At 31.4% G+C, this 18,886-nt stretch overlaps 1 protein-coding gene across 3 annotated transcripts; it reads left to right on the top strand.

The window, feature by feature from the left end:
* Positions 1-3,003: 3,003 nt before the first annotated feature.
* On the top strand, positions 3,004-17,989 carry LOC148622627 (solute carrier family 75 member 1-like). 3 transcript variants are annotated; one of them, XM_088572575.1, is made up of 13 exons: positions 3,004-3,089; positions 7,928-8,148; positions 9,312-9,408; positions 9,840-9,943; positions 11,012-11,170; positions 12,523-12,714; positions 13,453-13,549; positions 14,096-14,207; positions 14,859-14,914; positions 15,453-15,505; positions 16,004-16,094; positions 16,974-17,111; positions 17,475-17,989. In XM_088572575.1, the coding sequence occupies exons 2-13, from the start codon at positions 7,966-7,968 to the stop codon at positions 17,579-17,581; spliced, it is 1,389 nt and encodes a 462-aa protein (XP_088428701.1). In that variant the 5' UTR covers positions 3,004-3,089; positions 7,928-7,965; the 3' UTR covers positions 17,582-17,989. The 3 variants fall into 3 exon arrangements, with proteins under 3 accessions (XP_088428701.1, XP_088428702.1, XP_088428703.1); XM_088572576.1 differs by lacking the exon at positions 3,004-3,089 and adding an exon at positions 3,107-3,233; XM_088572577.1 differs by lacking the exon at positions 3,004-3,089 and adding an exon at positions 7,695-7,817.
* Positions 17,990-18,886: the final 897 nt, after the last annotated feature.

Raw genomic sequence — 18,886 nt, 5'->3', positions numbered from 1 at the left:
ATTTAAAAAATTTAAACAGTTTCTGAAAGGAAAAACATTTCTGTATATTTTATAGGTGCATTTTGCTTCTTGTGAGGTGAAGCCTAATCTCCATAATGATTTTTAAATATACCGCTATCTTGTGAAAACACTGGGATTTCCCATGCTATTTATAGACCCTTCACTTCCGGTGACCAGTACTGCACTGCAAGTCTGCTAACCCCACATGCCATTCTGAGGATTGTGAGCTGACATATGTAGAATCATGCTGATATATAGTCCTCTGCAAAAATAGTCCTACGCAGAAATTACCCCTGTTCCTCATAGTGCTGTGAAAAAAGTTCTCATCTTATTTAAAAAATTTAAACAGTTTCTGAAAGGAAAAACATTTCTGTATATTTTATAGGTGCATTTTGCTTCTTGTGAGGTGAAGCCTAATCTCCATAATGATTTTTAAATATACCGCTATCTTGTGAAAACACTGGGATTTCCCATGCTATTTATAGACCCTTCACTTCCGGTGACCAGTACTGCACTGCAAGTCTGCTAACCCCACATGCCATTCTGAGGATTGTGAGCTGACATATGTAGAATCATGCTGATATATAGTCCTCTGCAAAAATAGTCCTACGCAGAAATTACCCCTGTTCCTCATAGTGCTGTGAAAAAAGTTCTCATCTTATTTAAAAAATTTAAACAGTTTCTGAAAGGAAAAACATTTCTGTATATTTTATAGGTGCATTTTGCTTCTTGTGAGGTGAAGCCTAATCTCCATAATGATTTTTAAATATACCGCTATCTTGTGAAAACACTGGGATTTCCCATGCTATTTATAGACCCTTCACTTCCGGTGACCAGTACTGCACTGCAAGTCTGCTAACCCCACATGCCATTCTGAGGATTGTGAGCTGACATATGTAGAATCATGCTGATATATAGTCCTCTGCAAAAATAGTCCTACGCAGAAATTACCCCTGTTCCTCATAGTGCTGTGAAAAAAGTTCTCATCTTATTTAAAAAATTTAAACAGTTTCTGAAAGGAAAAACATTTCTGTATATTTTATAGGTGCATTTTGCTTCTTGTGAGGTGAAGCCTAATCTCCATAATGATTTTTAAATATACCGCTATCTTGTGAAAACACTGGGATTTCCCATGCTATTTATAGACCCTTCACTTCCGGTGACCAGTACTGCACTGCAAGTCTGCTAACCCCACATGCCATTCTGAGGATTGTGAGCTGACATATGTAGAATCATGCTGATATATAGTCCTCTGCAAAAATAGTCCTACGCAGAAATTACCCCTGTTCCTCATAGTGCTGTGAAAAAAGTTCTCATCTTATTTAAAAAATTTAAACAGTTTCTGAAAGGAAAAACATTTCTGTATATTTTATAGGTGCATTTTGCTTCTTGTGAGGTGAAGCCTAATCTCCATAATGATTTTTAAATATACCGCTATCTTGTGAAAACACTGGGATTTCCCATGCTATTTATAGACCCTTCACTTCCGGTGACCAGTACTGCACTGCAAGTCTGCTAACCCCACATGCCATTCTGAGGATTGTGAGCTGACATATGTAGAATCATGCTGATATATAGTCCTCTGCAAAAATAGTCCTACGCAGAAATTACCCCTGTTCCTCATAGTGCTGTGAAAAAAGTTCTCATCTTATTTAAAAAATTTAAACAGTTTCTGAAAGGAAAAACATTTCTGTATATTTTATAGGTGCATTTTGCTTCTTGTGAGGTGAAGCCTAATCTCCATAATGATTTTTAAATATACCGCTATCTTGTGAAAACACTGGGATTTCCCATGCTATTTATAGACCCTTCACTTCCGGTGACCAGTACTGCACTGCAAGTCTGCTAACCCCACATGCCATTCTGAGGATTGTGAGCTGACATATGTAGAATCATGCTGATATATAGTCCTCTGCAAAAATAGTCCTACGCAGAAATTACCCCTGTTCCTCATAGTGCTGTGAAAAAAGTTCTCATCTTATTTAAAAAATTTAAACAGTTTCTGAAAGGAAAAACATTTCTGTATATTTTATAGGTGCATTTTGCTTCTTGTGAGGTGAAGCCTAATCTCCATAATGATTTTTAAATATACCGCTATCTTGTGAAAACACTGGGATTTCCCATGCTATTTATAGACCCTTCACTTCCGGTGACCAGTACTGCACTGCAAGTCTGCTAACCCCACATGCCATTCTGAGGATTGTGAGCTGACATATGTAGAATCATGCTGATATATAGTCCTCTGCAGGTTAAAGTTAAGGTAAAGTCCAGAGAAGCCATTGAATATTGTGAAATTAGGATAGAAGCCTATGGAAAGTGGAATTAGTGGTTTTTAGCCTGTACATAATTGTCATAAATGACTTTACTGGGGTAATGTTTAGTTGAATATTGCAATTGTAGATTTCATTCATATACATAGACATACGAATCTGTCCCCTAAAAAGTCCCTTTTCCCGCTAAATTGGGACATACTAGTATTTCAGGTCCAGGAATGCCACCTGTCGGATATAGTAGAGACTATGCCTTGTATCATTGAGAATGAACTTCATTTTACAATGTCTTTAATAATAAACATGGAAAATAACACATGCTTTGATTTAGAACCCAAACCACATATTTTGGTAACCCATATATGCACATTTAAATTTTCATAGAGAAAAATTAGACTCAAAATAAATAATCTAGCCAAGGTTATGATGAAAATAAATAATCTGATTTGCACCAGGTGAAAATAAAATTTCTGACCTGAAAAAAATTGCCATGCCCCCTAATTATAAGCATCTAATGGTCGTTCTCGTATTCGGTTAGAGATAACTTTCATCAGGAAGCTATGCATGTATATCAAAAATAACAAATGGGAAGTGGAAAGTTCCTTATTTTGCTTGTGACTTGTCCAGTGTTGGAGTGCAGTTTGACGTTTATATACTAATAGTATCTAATTTAACGGGCCAATGGTCGGAGCGAAATTTCCAAACCGGATCGCGCAAAGTGATTTAAACAAGCGTTACATTTGTTTACATTTCCACGTGAATAATTAGGAAGTCAAAAATAAGAACGGAACCCAAATTCAAGTCGTGATGATTTGAACAGTAGGTCTATTTATATAATTATAAGTTTACTTACCTATTCAATTATAAGGCCAAAGAACCCAAATCTTAATTTATATCTTCTAAGAAGTTTGTTACTGGAAATGCACGCGTGTGGGTATTGACAGTATTGTGTATCCTACACCGGTAAATTTTTGGTTAGAATGTAAATTCTGAGATGGTTATATCTTTTAGAATTTATGTATGTATTTTTATGATAAAGATGTAAGGTTGAAAGGTGAAAACCATTAACATAAATGGCAAATTGAATTATTTTTACAGCCATTATTGATAATCAAATACTTAACGGTTATTATTTATCCATTGAATTGCATTCATGCAAGGATTTTGATAGAAGGCCCCCCCCTTTTTTTTTATCCCTTATGGAATTCAGTGTCAAGCTATTTTCTGATTTGGCCACCTAATTTTCCATAAAGAAATTTGTAGCATTGATAAGGGATTCAGTGGGCGGCCAAATAAAAAAACCCAGACAGTCCAACACTGAATACTGAAAAGAGATTAGACCTGCCTTTCACACTTCACACAATACTTAACTAAAAAATGCAGTCCCATTTTTAGCTGACCTGGCCAAAGGCCATGTGAGCTATTGCCATCACTTGGCATCCGTTGTCTTCGTCGTCTGTCGTCGTTGTCATTAACAATTTTTCATATCTCTTCTCCTCTCACGCTGCTAGACCAATTTGAACCAAACTTGGTATGAATGTTACTTTGGGTATTCTTCATAGAACTGATTTGGGGATTTTTGATCTATTGATAAACATGGACACCATTACTAAATATAGAACATTGGGGACTTGGTATGAATATTCTTTGGGGTATCTTGAAATGAACTGATGTAAAGATTTTTGATTTGTGGAAAAACATGGTTGCTGTTACTAAAAATAGAACAAAGAAGTTAAGTCAGAAGATTTTCTCATATACATGTATCTCCAAAACCATTAGGTTTAGCCAAATTCTTTCTCTGTATTTTCATCATTCATCATAACTTTGTCATTATCAATTAGTCAATTTTATAACTTATATAACTAAAATCCTGAATAATTTCTCTTCTCCTCCCAGTATTCATATATGTCAAATGTAAATCTTATAGGCTTTAAGTTTAATCAGTATAAAGTCCTGGAGGCAGTTATTTTTAAACATTATATAGACTTTGTTAGGAATGACCAGTCCCTGCAATATTAAGTCCCTAATGCAATCTCCCTTTTCATTTTTATAAATTTTCTTTTTTGAGTTATGGGACTTAATGTTTTTAAAAATGGGGTAATTTTATGTTACATGTACATTGTACTTGTAGGTCAAAAACCCTTGTATCAATGTCAATGAAATTTTGGTGAATTTTTAATTTGTATTTAAATTTTTGTAAAAGCCTAGGTACACTTAGGGGTGTTTTTGCCCCCTATTAGGTTGAATTTCTAATCATGGCAATAGAACATCACTGATCTGTGTTTTTGTAAGGGACTTAATGAAGTTCAACACCCAACCAACATTTCCATATCAAATTTTTTTAATTAGTTGTGCAGTACAGATACATTAAGTAATGAATATAGACAATTAAGCTTCAGATTTAACATTTTTATTCAGCAAGTAATAGTTTCTGTGACTCAAACATCAATTTCACAAATATTAGGGGGCCAGTTTCACCCATAAATGTACCTTACCCTATCAGATTTTATGATTTAGATTTATAGGACTTTGTTCATAAAAAAGGGGGTTGATTTTGCTGTTTTTGAATTATACACATGTAACCCAGTAGTGGTTACACCTGTAAGGCATTTTCATGATACTTTGGAAAATAACATCTCCCTCATCAATTGTTATGTATTTCTCATTTTTTGATTTTCCGTTTTTGGAGTTTTTTACTGTATTAAAATAAGATGAGAAAAGTTGAGATATATGTAGATTTATTCACCAATCATGGACCCTCTTGGTTAGAAAAAATTAATACAATGATTTCAATGATTTTAGAAAATGTGCAAATACAATATAATCATGAATATGAGAATATAGTCTAGAAAAGTAGTTCTGCTTAAGGGTTGTTCCCCTTTGTGTGATCATCACTGCTTTGATATAATAAACTGATAGTACCATAAATAATTTATCCATTAGTTTTTGTTGTTTTTTGTTTCATCTACATTTGTAAATATGCGTTTGTTTGACGCTTTCCCAACAAGCCTGAAAATGAACATTCATACATTAATAAACAATTCTGGCACGTTATTAGAAAATGTAAAACTGTATAATTTATATACATGTATACTTAACAATATCAAACCTGTATTTCGTAAAAAAGGTGGGATTTCCCAGTATTGCTCACTATCTTCAAAATGCTTCATGCAAGATTTAAAAAATACTTAGATTTCAATCCAAATTGAATATTTGTTGTTCTTGATAAACATGTACATGTAACATGCTGAATCTAAATGTGATTTCAATTTTTGGTATATTGTTTCATAATGTGCTTTATGTGTGAACAGCTGGGCATAACTATATTCATTTCTTCTGTATTGAACTACATGATCATTTTAAGTGAGGTCCAGATCAGATCCCAAAGGGACATATTTTGATTTCAACAAAAATAATTCCAGGGGTCTTAGCTCCAATTGTGAAGAGTTTAAACTTTACAGTCATACACATGTATCAAGCAGTAAGACATGTAGTAACATTGGTACTACATGTGTGCATGCAGTTGTGCTGGGTACAGCAGGGGTAAAAATGAGGAGAGACAAGCTGGTAGTATGGACCACATTTTTATTTAATATTTGCTATAGGTTCAACTTAATTTTACCAAAAGGTTTGGTAGCCCACCTGAAATCTAGTAACCATGGGCTACTGAGCAACTGCTAATTTTGATCCCTAACTACATGTACATGTATCATGTTTTATTTTTTCTTAAGTTTAACACTGTTTCACATAATTTTTTAAACATTCAAATTAGTTTCCATTTGTCACAATAATTTGATTTGTCATCATCCATCACTTTATTGTACGTGTAAAAGATTACCGGTACATTTTATGGTTTGAATGCTTCAGAACATGCTTAAGTAAGAAAGTGGTAATTTATCAAGATAAATTTGTATAAGCAGGTTTTATAATATCATGATTTTTATGTTAACTAGAAAATTATTATAGACATTAATTTGTAACTTAAGAAGAGGTTTCATCTTAATGATCATATTGACAAGACATGACTTAGGGCCATTTTGGTGTTGTATTGTCAAATTTTACGTCACTCAGTTAGACCCACGTATGAGAATTGCATAGGTTGAAGCCTTTCAGCTTGAGTAAGTAAATATTAGATCCTTTTCCTCAAATCCATTTAATTTTTTCTAAGTTAAAAACCTTGAACAGTGTTGAAAGTGAGTAAAATATAAATTTGTTAGTTTAAATTGATGTGTATCGGTAATTTTTTTTCAGTGTTTTTAAACAGTGAACATGTATTATTTGGAATTACATGTACATGAATATGAATGTTTCTTTGTAATACTTTAATAAAATAAGTTGATATAAGATAATATATATGATAATGAATTGAATGGTTATTGTTGCTTGCTCTCCAATTTCAATTGTCAATTTATGTCAATACAGAACAGAATTGTTTTTTTAATATATTAGGTAAAATGTATACATGTACATGTATAGATATGTGCTGATATTCATGTGTTACCATGTAAATTAGAACGAGTGCACATATTGACAACTAAATTTAGGTAATTTTTTCTCTTTTTTTTATTACTTTTTCAGTCAGTTTTAATTTGCATACTTACAACACTAATACATGAAGTTTTACAACTTGATTACATGTACATGTATACTCTTTTGAAATTAATTCTAATTTGAATATTAAAAATACTTACATGTATTAGAAATTTTGATGATAAATTTTAGGATTTGATATTAAGAAATGTCCTTGTACATACAGTTGAATAATTTGAAAGTTTTGTTTAAACCATGTACATTTACAATGTACTTGTACAAGTTGTAGTACTAGTACATTAATGGAAGTCATTGGACAAAGATTGATTGATTTCCTGTGTTGTATGTTACCAGTAATTCAATCAACATTTGCATGATTGAAGCAGTTATTGAATACTTGTATTATAATTTTGTACACAAGAAGATTTGCTGACTTCAAAGGCTGGGAAAGAACACTCAATCTCAATAAACAAAAGATCGATGTAATTTTTCATGTAAATTGTACTGTGACAAGGAAGACAAACTTGTACACATATTTAATGTGCTATAATACTATATATTTTCTTGATTATTTTATCAAACGTACATTATATAAATATTATAGATTTATAAAAAACAAAAAAGGTTTTAATTTTTGATTTCTTAGTGAAAAACCACAACTATTGTTAGGTCAACTTTTACCTTGACATTATAATTTGTAATTCGTGAAGTTGGAATAAACAGCTTAATGACATCATTATGGTAAATTGATAATATATACAAATGTATTTGTCTTTGTATGAAGTATATCAACAGCTGTTATATAATTACTATTCAGAATATATAAAATAATAGATTAATAAGCAACCATAATCCATATGATTTTAATTTGTTGCCCACGGGAAAAACAATCCATCATACAATGTATTCCTAGCGAGCACATTTGTTTATCAGAGAGGGTCTTTATAGTAGAAGAACGTTTTTTGTTTGAACAGTAATTCTACTTTTTGATTGACCTTCTTTGATTTGATTGTTACAGTATGTATTGAGTGGGTTACAAGCTGTTCTCTAGATAAAACATTTTGTGACATAATATACATATATACACTTTAAAAATACAGACTCTGACATATATTTTCTTCTTTCAGAATTTGTGTGTCAGTAAGAAGGGGTAACATTTGCAGCCATGAAGCAAGGAAGACAGAATGGAGTATCAACAGACCAGGGGAAGACAGGTCAAAGTTCATCAGGTGGAGAAAACAAGATGTTGTTCATGTTGTTTATTTCTCTTGTCCTTGACCTTTTGTCCTTCACCTTGATTCTGCCATTGTTGCCATCCTTACTGGATTACTATGGAGAACATGACAAGGTAATTTGTTTATTGTCTTATTGTTTTACTAAAGTTGAGTTAGCAATAAGAAATTTTCATAAGAATATAATAGTACTATCACTTTGTATTGTGTTCATAGTAAATTTCTAAGCAAATTTGATTTCATATACATGTACATTGTAAGTGTTGAAAGCAAGTAAATATGAAAGCTTTTGGCTTAGTCTATTAAAAGGCTTCAAATGCCTGGGAATCAAAAATAGATAAAATATTATAACCCACGAAATGAAATAGCAGGGGTATGTTTTTTACCCTTCAGTCCATCTGTCTGTCCATCACAACTTATTGTGGCCTGGATAGTACCCCCACCCTTTCCTGACCTTGTGAATAGTTAGTAGCAATAAAATCTTGCATGTGATCGATTTGTACATAAATTGGTTAAGGGGGATCACTTTTTGGGGCAGGGAACGTAGTAAAAATTCAGTGATTTAGGCTTGTTGCCTGGATTGCGTTTCTATTTTTAGATTTCATTCAGACTTTAGTGAAGGATTAGTAGCAATAAAAATCTTAGATGGGATTAATTTTCACAGAAATTGGTATGGGGGCCACTTCTTATTTGTGTATAAAGTTTTTTTAAAGAATGCAAATGTGTATGCTTTAAGTATTCTGATTCTTCTTACTAATGTTTTTTTTAATTGTATTCCTGCTTATCCTGCTTATAAATGTGTAGTGATTGTCATCTTTGTCTGTTTGCCCTTCTATCACACTGTTAGTTTTCAGATGATACATGTAGTAAAAAATTCTTTCAACCAAATTTAAAGTAACTTTTACACAGTGCATTAGGTTAAAAAATACTGGTCAAGGTAGATTATGGCTTTTATTTCATTAATTGTTTCAGAATTATTGTCCCTTTTCATTTCCAATTTTTAGATTGTAGTTGCTGTACATTTTTTTTATCTGTTACCAAAAGATCAACATATTTCAATTTAAATTACATGTACACACACTACCACAAAATCATCAGCTGCCATTTAAGAGATACAATGTATATGTTGAATTAGTATGAACATTTTTATTTTCAACAATGCAATTTGACCCCCTAATTTACAACCATTTAAAACATACATTGTACAAATAAATTATGAACTGATCATCAGTTGTTTTTTCACCAGTTATAGCCTCTAATAAAAAAATAAATATTTCAGGGAGGACTGTATGAAGTGATGAAGAACTCAGTAACTGGTTTCCGTGAATTTGTTGGTGCTCCTGACACACCACGATGGAATTCAGTTCTGTTTGGGGGTAGGTATAGGAGAAGCTGATTGTAGATTTAAGATTATCTTTCATTATTTCTCTTGATTATGTTATTGCATTCTAGTAGTTTCTGAATAGAAGACTTAGTTCTCAAATTTATTCAAACACCTGTAAGTTTGTCATTTTTAACATATTTTTTTATGGACATTGTCATTTTTTGGAAACAAATGTATTCTCTTATGATATAATGTTAAATATATGATGTCATGAAAAGGAACAAAAACTAAGAAAAGAAATGTAATTTAAAACAAAACAGTATTGATATTATTGAATTGACAATGTACTTCAGTTTTAATTTTCTTTGATACCTACATACATGTAAAGTAGTTTTACTTTCATAATACGAAGGAATGTTTTTTTTTTTTTAATTTTGACATTCTTTCGAACCCAATGCATTCTACCTCCTCTCTTTTTGACAGGATTTATAGGTTCCCTCTTCTCCTTCCTCCAGTTCCTTGCCTCTCCTGTAGTTGGTGCTGCTTCAGATGTCTATGGTAGAAAACCCATCTTATTGATTTCTATGGTTAGTTAGGTTACTCTCATATAACACAATTAGATTGACATTGCCCATGTTGTCACCGTCATTAATATTTGTAGACACTTTGTTTTTCTGCAATAACTGGAATATCTATGGGAGTTCTATTTTTATAACAGGTTATGCCAAATGTTGGTTTACAACAGTTTAAACATTATCTGGCCAAAAACAGGTTATTGAGTATTTTAATCTGTCCAAAAATTAGAAAGATTCCTTATATTTTAATTTCTAATGGACAATAGACGTTTTATTAATAATTGATTTGTAATCAAAATGTTATTTTATTTGGGATAAGTTGGATTACAAAGTCTGAACCAAACCATGTTTATAACTTTACAGTACCAAGCTAGGTTGAACAAAATATACTGGTTTGGTCAAAGAGAACCAACCAATCAGAAAGTTTGTTTCAAATGAAATTAAATTATTACTCATTAGATCAACATATGAACAATTTCCTATACAACAAAAGGTATAGCCAAACAAAAGAAAAAAATAAGCCATGAAGGACAATATATGAGTAGCTACAGAGTCATACTTAGAGCAATGTTTGACTGCAGTATAGTATAATTTGATAGGATTTTTTTGCCATTATATGCAAGACATATCATAGTACTGCTGTCGATCTCTAATGATTCAACAACCTGTCTGTCCATGCATTATTCAATAGTTCAAAACACTTAAATAGTGTTAAAAAGCTTTTTGTTTCAACAAAATCATAAAAAGAAGTCTTCTTTTTGTATTTTTCATCCATTTCCAATTTGTTTGTATGTTTCAGAGTAATAGAACTTATAGGACTTAAACTTTATTAACCAAAACCAAGTAGTACAAGGATATTGTTTACTTTAGTACAGCTGTTTATTCATATTTCCTTATTTAAGTACTATGAGATCAATGCCAGTAATGTTGCAAGTTTCAACACTATTTATAAACAACAGTAGTTCTCAGTTTCACATTCAAAAGGTTCTATGTTGGGTCACATTATAATGTTCTTAACTGTTACAACATAATCAGCCTTATTGAACTGATCTGAATATATTCCATTTATTTCTCTTATAGATAGGAGTAGCAGGATCTTATGCCCTGTGGGCTGTGTCACACAACTTTACATTGTTTGTAGTTGCCAGAATCCTAGGTGGTCTGAGTAAAGGAAATGTTAGTCTATCCACTGCCATTGTAGCTGATATCTTACCCCAGGAAAGGAGAGGGAAAGGAATGGTGAGATTATTGTAATGAAAGATACTAGAACAATTTGATTGTTTCTTGGTGTTGTATAAGTGTTAGTAAATATCAGTTTTAACTTACTTTGGGGAATTTTTCAAATAAACTATTGGGAAGAGATTATATTAACACAAGACTAAAATCATCACTTTAAAGTTTCATGGTTGACATCACAAATTGTTGATCATTATGGTGTGACCACCTCTACCATGAGATAAGATTTTTTTTCTAGAAGGCAGAGGACACTTACCCGACCAATACACTTGGTCCATACTCCCAGGTGTTAGTGGAATACAGGTTGCTTATTTATTCTTAAGTTTCTGTGTGTATTATTTTTCTGATAATTATGGTGTTGTTTTTCAGTTGTTATTGTTCAAGTCTTTGTTTGTGGATAGTGAATATCCTGTTTTTCATTCTAACCATATTCTCTTTGCCTTTGCTTCAACATGAACAAGGGGGTATTTTGTTGATATTTCTAACACTTTTATCATATTTTGATCTTCAAATTGATAAATGCATGGAAAAATACCAGAATTTACACTCAGTACTGCTACAAAAACACTAGAAATATGTTTTGACAAATGGTTGAAAAAAAAACAATAAGTAAGAGGTTGAAAAAGTTAATAATAATTGATTGATGTATGTATTTCTATTTTGTAATGTTTTTTTGGCAGATCTGAGAGCTGGTTTTAGCCCTTTAATTGGAATCTCTTTATCCATCCATTAGTTATTCTGTCTATCTGAACCCCATATTAATTTTTATACATTATTCAGAATAATAAAGGACCAAAAATAACCTATACTCTCCCTTTTCAAAACCTCTGGTTTCATGCCTGTCTATGCATGTAATATACATGATTTTGATTGAGGATATGATGTTTAACATATACCTGCAATGATGTACATGTATCACATTTCAAATCCATCAATTTATTCAATAGATTTTTGTAGTCATCATGTGTATCAAATGATGTGTTAATTACCTTAATAATCATAAAACAATAAAACTTATAATGCATAATTAAGGATAAACACACTCAGAAACATATACAACTGTACATTGTTTATAAATAGTCAAACTATTTTACACTTATCTGCATTTGAAGGAAAATAACAAAATTACTGAACTGATAAATATCTAGGCAGTAGTCAAAAGGAACAGTTGGAAAGTTTGAAAACCACCGTAATGGTCCTTACTTGGTTCAGGCATTTCATAATGGAAAGGTGGGTTAAACCAGGTTTTATAGCATGCTAAACCTCCATTACGGTTCATTATTTCCAGTATATTTCAACACAAATGGATAGCATGGCTTGTCTTGTTTGCTTTATAAATTGGTTTTATTTTTCAGGCATTGATTGGAGTAGCTTTCTCTATTGGTTTTGTGTTTGGTCCCCTGATTGGAGCTGGTTTCTCTATCTGGGCCAGGCAACAGCATGGAGCTTTCTACACAGTACCTGCTTTGTTTGCCTTATCATTAGCTGTGATAGATATATTATTTGTTATGGTGTTTTTTAAAGAAACATTACCAGCCACTAGGAGAGTGAGTAACTGAACCTAAGTGAACAATGTAATATATCATAATTACTTCTTTAAGGGATGGGCCATTTTATGTATTCTTGTATGCCATAATTCTGATTCCTGGCCAATAAGATTTAGATCTCAACTTAAAAGTGTACCAGGTGCTGCTTGTAAGAAATATACCATACAAACTTCATTCTCAGGAATTCTGGTTGGTCGCATGACCAAAACAGGACAACTACATTTATGCACTTTGGCACAATGCAAATGCTACCTAGGTTATTCGCCGGTGCATTTGTGGCATTTCACCATATCCGTTCTTTTTATCTATAATTCATAATAAGACATGAAATCCTTCCTACCATTTAAGATAAGACCTTTCAGCTTTCTCAAAAGATATACAAGTAAACACTACAAAGTCACTACAATGTCAACTTATTTACTGATGACATGCATTAAGCAATAACATTGCTACAAAATAAATCTTTAACAAGAAGCTGCTTGTATGGTATTATCAGATCTGTGAACTCGTGTCTTGTTACATAATCAATATTGTTGGATTATTTGACTATTGGTAAATAGATTATAGAAATTTACATCAGACACATGTATTTGAATGGACATTACATAATTGTTATTTGTACCAGGTACTAGTATACATGTGTAGAAACAATAACAAAACAATGAGTGTAGTATATAAACTGTTTACTGCTGATGCCACATAATTTTGTGAAAACCAATATATTTTCTTCAATTTCAGGCTAAATCCATTGCCACTGGGTGGCAAGACAAGGCATATCTCATCAACCCAGTTTCATTGTTCAAGTTCTCATCTGTCACAAAAATGTTGCAAAAAGGTGAACTTGATGTCTTAACAGTGTTGAGTGCCCTTTACTCAAGACAAATTACTATCTCTTGTAAAATTATAATGATTTCTTATAACTGCTTTTATGCCAATGCATCTTGAAATAAGGCATTAGAAGTAAGTTACACTGCTGTTATTATGTACATTTATCTAAAACATGGAAACATTGGGAAGATGTGCTTGTTTGTGTGAGTTTTTAACTTTCAATTAGGTCATGCATTAATTTCCTGTTAACCTTAGTGATCCCTGTCCTATTGACAACAAACTGCCTGTCAGGGTTTTTTTAATGTACCCAATTATTCCTGAAAGGATTTTATGTAGCAAATTATTATAATTTTTATATTTAAGAACAAAGTCTGAACATATAATGTAAGATATAAACGTAAGATGATATTTAGAATGCATTTTTTCCCATGTCAATTTAATTATCAGTGGAACTGTTTTATCATTTCCTTAAATCTGACCCTAATATATAAATGAACGTTTGCCATCTTTATAATGGTTATAGTCAATTAAATAGATTTGTTTATATTTGTAGATATACAGATAATGCAGAGAATAGGAGTTGTGTATTTCTTGTATTTATTTTTCTACTCAGGATTAGAATTTACACTGACATTCCTTACACATAATAGACTACAGTATGATAGGTAAAACAGTTATTCAACATTATTTTTTGCCATTGACGACATGCCTCAGCTGCTGCCATGATGCTAAAATATTCCCTTTTTAAAATATCAGCTTTTTGTCATAATACATGTGACGTTATGGATAAACAGAACACTTTTTCTTCTGAATGTCTCCATAGAATATCACATCCTACCCTATCAGCCTCACAATGATACCATTCATTTATGGATATACGTCAAAACTATTGTTTTTCTTCATAACTTTACATTTAAACTATATGATTATAACAAATCCTGAAAGTTAAATGTTTCTAGTTCACATATAGATGTACATGTAAGTATGTGCAGAATACCATTGTACTATCAAAGACTTGACTTACAAAAGAGTAAAAATTAATTTTATTCATTTGTTTGGCTATGGAATGCAAATATGAGAGCTTAAAAATCAACATACATGTATATAACTGTTGTGAAAAAAAAAACCATAAAGGATATTAACAATGTGTTCAATCACAAAACAGACACTGACAATGAGCACATGCATACTACACTTTTTTATACCACATGAGAGCATTTAAATCAAAGAGAACATTGTGTACATCTCTTGATACTTCACAATTTTGAATATGTTTCTATGACAATTTACCTGTAAAACCATTATTTCTTTTACAGTATGCAACAAGGCAAGATGTTTTTCTTCATTGGGATGATCATGACATTAGTTCAAGGTTAGTTTTAGATGAGACATATAAAATCTGAATTGTTCTTGAAGAAACATAAAACTTGAAGCTGCTTGGTCCAACGTTTTACACGTTCTGTTGTGATATGAGAAAATTCATGTACCAGAAACTCCTTTACTCCATCATTCAGAATTTTGTTTTGGCCCATATGACTAGTTTATCAGATCATTCATTTTCAGTTTACCATTATTGGATTTCTGTACCATTTATCTCCCTTTGGCAACATGTCAGTAGCTGCTGTTTCACATGATTTACTTACTGATTTTGTTCTCTTTTTGCACATTTCACATTCCAAGCCTTTTTTTTTAATGATAGCTTAGCTGTTTGATCTCTGTATTTCATTAGTAAAGGGAGATAATCAGTGAAATATACCCAGTATTGGATCTGCTAGCTTTTCATGTGAAATAAAAGTAGAGAAATATTGGTGACAATAGCATTCTACAGTAACAGTAAAAAGCAGTTGATTGTTTATTTTATGTTATTTAAGTTTATATTTAAGCACTGTTTATTTGTTCTGTCATTTTAGGAGGCTATGTGAGAAGAATCCAATCTGGGAGTGAAGTCAGAACTGCCACAATGGTGAGATGATTTAAACTATCTGGTATTTCTTTAGTAAAACTTCAAATTCAGACACTGTGAGTTTTAAGTATAGCAAACCTTTATGATCTGATAAAATATTGTAGCAAATAAAGTCATCACATTCTGAGACATATATATGAATATATAAAAAGACTGAATGCTTTCTGGTTTAAATTATATCTTTTTATAACAATGCCAGTTTTTCATGTTATCCCTGTTGTTAGGAGATATTAATTACATGGAATGTACTACATAATTCAAAATTAAGGAAGATAGCACTGCAAATGACACTGAAATACAATAGAGACTATTGAATTTTCAATGTAAATTATCTCTTAAGAACAGACCAATTGTAATGAATGATTATACATTTCAGTATGTAAACCCATAAAACAACTTGATAAAAAAAATAGAAATATATAGCCTTTTTTGGGGTGTACCAAATATTACAGAATTTGCATGATTCTTACTGCTACTTAATTCGTTATAATGTTTTAGGGAATGACTTTACTGATCCCAGCCTTTATTGTAATGGCATTTGCCTATTCAGCTAAAGTGATGTATACTGGACTATTCCTGTTTGCTTTTGGTAGGTTCAAATGTCATGAGTGTGATATGTTAATCATTGATTTTTAATACCTCAAACCCTGAAATTTAGGCAGTATTTCATTATGTTTAATTCTTTACTGATTCAAACTTCTTTGTTATCCAGCTCCTTATATGTTATTCTTTCTTAAACCATATTCAGATTTAACCACACTATATGCAGCTATATTATAACTCATTGAAGAGTTCGGAATCAAGGCCAAGTGTATGTTGGTACACCATTTAAATTTTTTACCTAGTTATCTGAAATAACTAAATTTTGGACAGTTTACCCTTCATAAACCATAATCTGTTTATTAACATGCAAAAATTGTCCTAAAGTTTATTTGCAATTCTAATATGATGTGTTTCAAAGCTCTTTAGGCCACAGCCATGGTAAAAAAGTGATAAACTCATGAGCAACATTTCGTGCAACACATAGGCTGGGTCTATTCAAAGATATGAAGGAGCTAGTCCTATAATCAAAATAAATCTTAAAAAGTCTATTGTATCGTTGTTTTACCACAGACTAGACATTTATGCCGTTATTTAACACCTCACTGTCACTCGGAGTAAAGCAATGCGACATAAATGGCCAGCTTGTGGTAAAACAGTGATAAAATGGTGGTTCCTTGATTTATTTCTTAAACATAACTTGGTTCATAAAATATAGATTTTTACCATTATTTAGACCTAGTTAGAAATAAAACATTATTTAGGTTTGGAATATTTGAATTGTTGACTATACACCAATCAACCTTAATGACATGACAGTACCAAACGAGATTATACAAAATAACATGGCTTGCCTAAGGAAAATGAACCAATCAGGGAGCTTGTTACAAATCAAATTAAATCATTACATGATGATTTTATTTTATAGCTTCAGCTACAGTTGTGCCATGCCTGACTACCCTGATCTCACAGTATGGTGGAACAGACCAGAAAGGGGTTATCATGGGTGTATTTAGGTCATTAGGGGCTCTTGCTAGGGCTTCAGGCCCTATTGTTACCTCCACAAGTAAGTGTTAATAGCTTTCCAGATAAAAAAATACAAATCAAATTAGTAAAGAAAGACTTAATTTACATGAACTCTAAATCTTGTTAGGATGTACAATTGGGCATCATTAAAACCATGAAAAATACAATGAACCTGTCTAAACCAGACAATTTTAAAGTTTTTTGATATGCACTCAAATAAATTATGAAAACTGTAAACCAAAGACCTGTTAATATTGAATATTTTCTGCAGTATTAAAGAGGTTCAGTTTCTTCAGATTTTACTGTATCAACAAATACTTGTGTGATTATTTACAGAACTCCAAAATAATTAGCAACCAAAAAAAATATTTATTAGCATTTTTGATTCTACTTTTTCTTACAGTTTACTGGAGTTTTGGAGAGAAAGTGTGTTACATATCTGGTGCAATATGTTTAGTTATACCCCTGTTTCTACTTATGAAAATTAAAGTCAACCAAAAGTACAACTAATATGTTATTTCATGTGTGATTGTTGGGATTTAGTTATGGGATATATACTGATTTCCATTTATTTGACTGCCAATATGTATAGTACCAGCAGTATTTGTTACAAACTAGTACAAAGTTACAACATTATTTGATAGCATGTAGGCCTACTGCAACAGGGACTGAACTATAGCATTTTGTGTCATATAAAATTCATTTTATCTATGCAAAGTAATTATGTGATACATTGATATTTTTATAGTCTATTTATTGTTGATATGATTCATGGTTTTTACAGTGATTTGAACTTAGATTTGCTAGTTCATTTAATATTTTGTTAATGAATGGTCTGAAGGTTACAGGATTTTATATTTATACAACTTTGTGAATATATTTGCACCTGTAATTTGAATAAAAAATATCTCAAAATTACATGATCTTTTTTCTTTGCCTCCTTTTAATTTATTTTGAAAACTTACTATGTACAAATAAGATATGTTTATTTTTTCAATTATGGTTTGTCATAATTCAGAAACAACCATGACATTTTTTTGTTTCATATTCATTTTATAAAGATTAGTTATATGTTACAGTAAACCAACTCATTTTTGTCAATACAATGTACTTAAATGTACCTTTCATGATGTAAATTAAATTTTGCATCAATTTAATTTTGTGTTTAAAACCATAACATGTGTTCCTTAAAGAGGCACTTATTCCAGTGATATATTTTCTTGTTCTTGGTTTACAGTATTTGAGTAGAAGAGAAGAAACTTTATATTTACAAAGATTGTCATCTTATATTACATTGTGTTTGCAGTAAATTCTTCTTGTACACTTGTTAATCAATATTAATTCATATTTATTATTTAGATTTGTCAGTAAAGAATGAGTTAAAATATTTCTCTGGAAGCTAGATATATCAATTAAATGACTTTACCAACATGTTTTAATTTACATAGACTATATGTACTGCCATATGAAATATCGTGAAAAACTAGTGAAAATGGAATATTCACATGATTTATCAAGAAATATGAAATCTGCTTATTGTTAGGGTTTTTTTTCTTTATTTCATAATTTGAATTAATATAAAAATGTGAAAAAGTACCCTTTGAAAGCTGTGTAGAATATCAAAAGTGTTTATAAACTTTTCTATTATCAATTATCAAAATCTGGAATTCAATTTAGCCACAAATCTGAGAAGTGTGAAATCACACTTAGCATCTTCTTAATAGAATAGGGGGGGAAATTGGAAAACATTTTCCCCCTTTTTTACCACCATGGAGACAACTCCTCGGAAACCGCTCAACCAATTTTGCTCAAATT

Source organism: Perna viridis, chromosome 3 (assembly GCF_037379345.1).
Source record: "Perna viridis isolate PV_CMFRI_1.1 ecotype Kerala chromosome 3, ASM3737934v1, whole genome shotgun sequence".
NCBI classification, from domain to species: Eukaryota; Metazoa; Mollusca; class Bivalvia; order Mytilida; family Mytilidae; genus Perna; species Perna viridis.
Note: the sequence above shows the minus strand (reverse complement) of the source record. Positions and strands in the feature narration are given on the sequence as shown.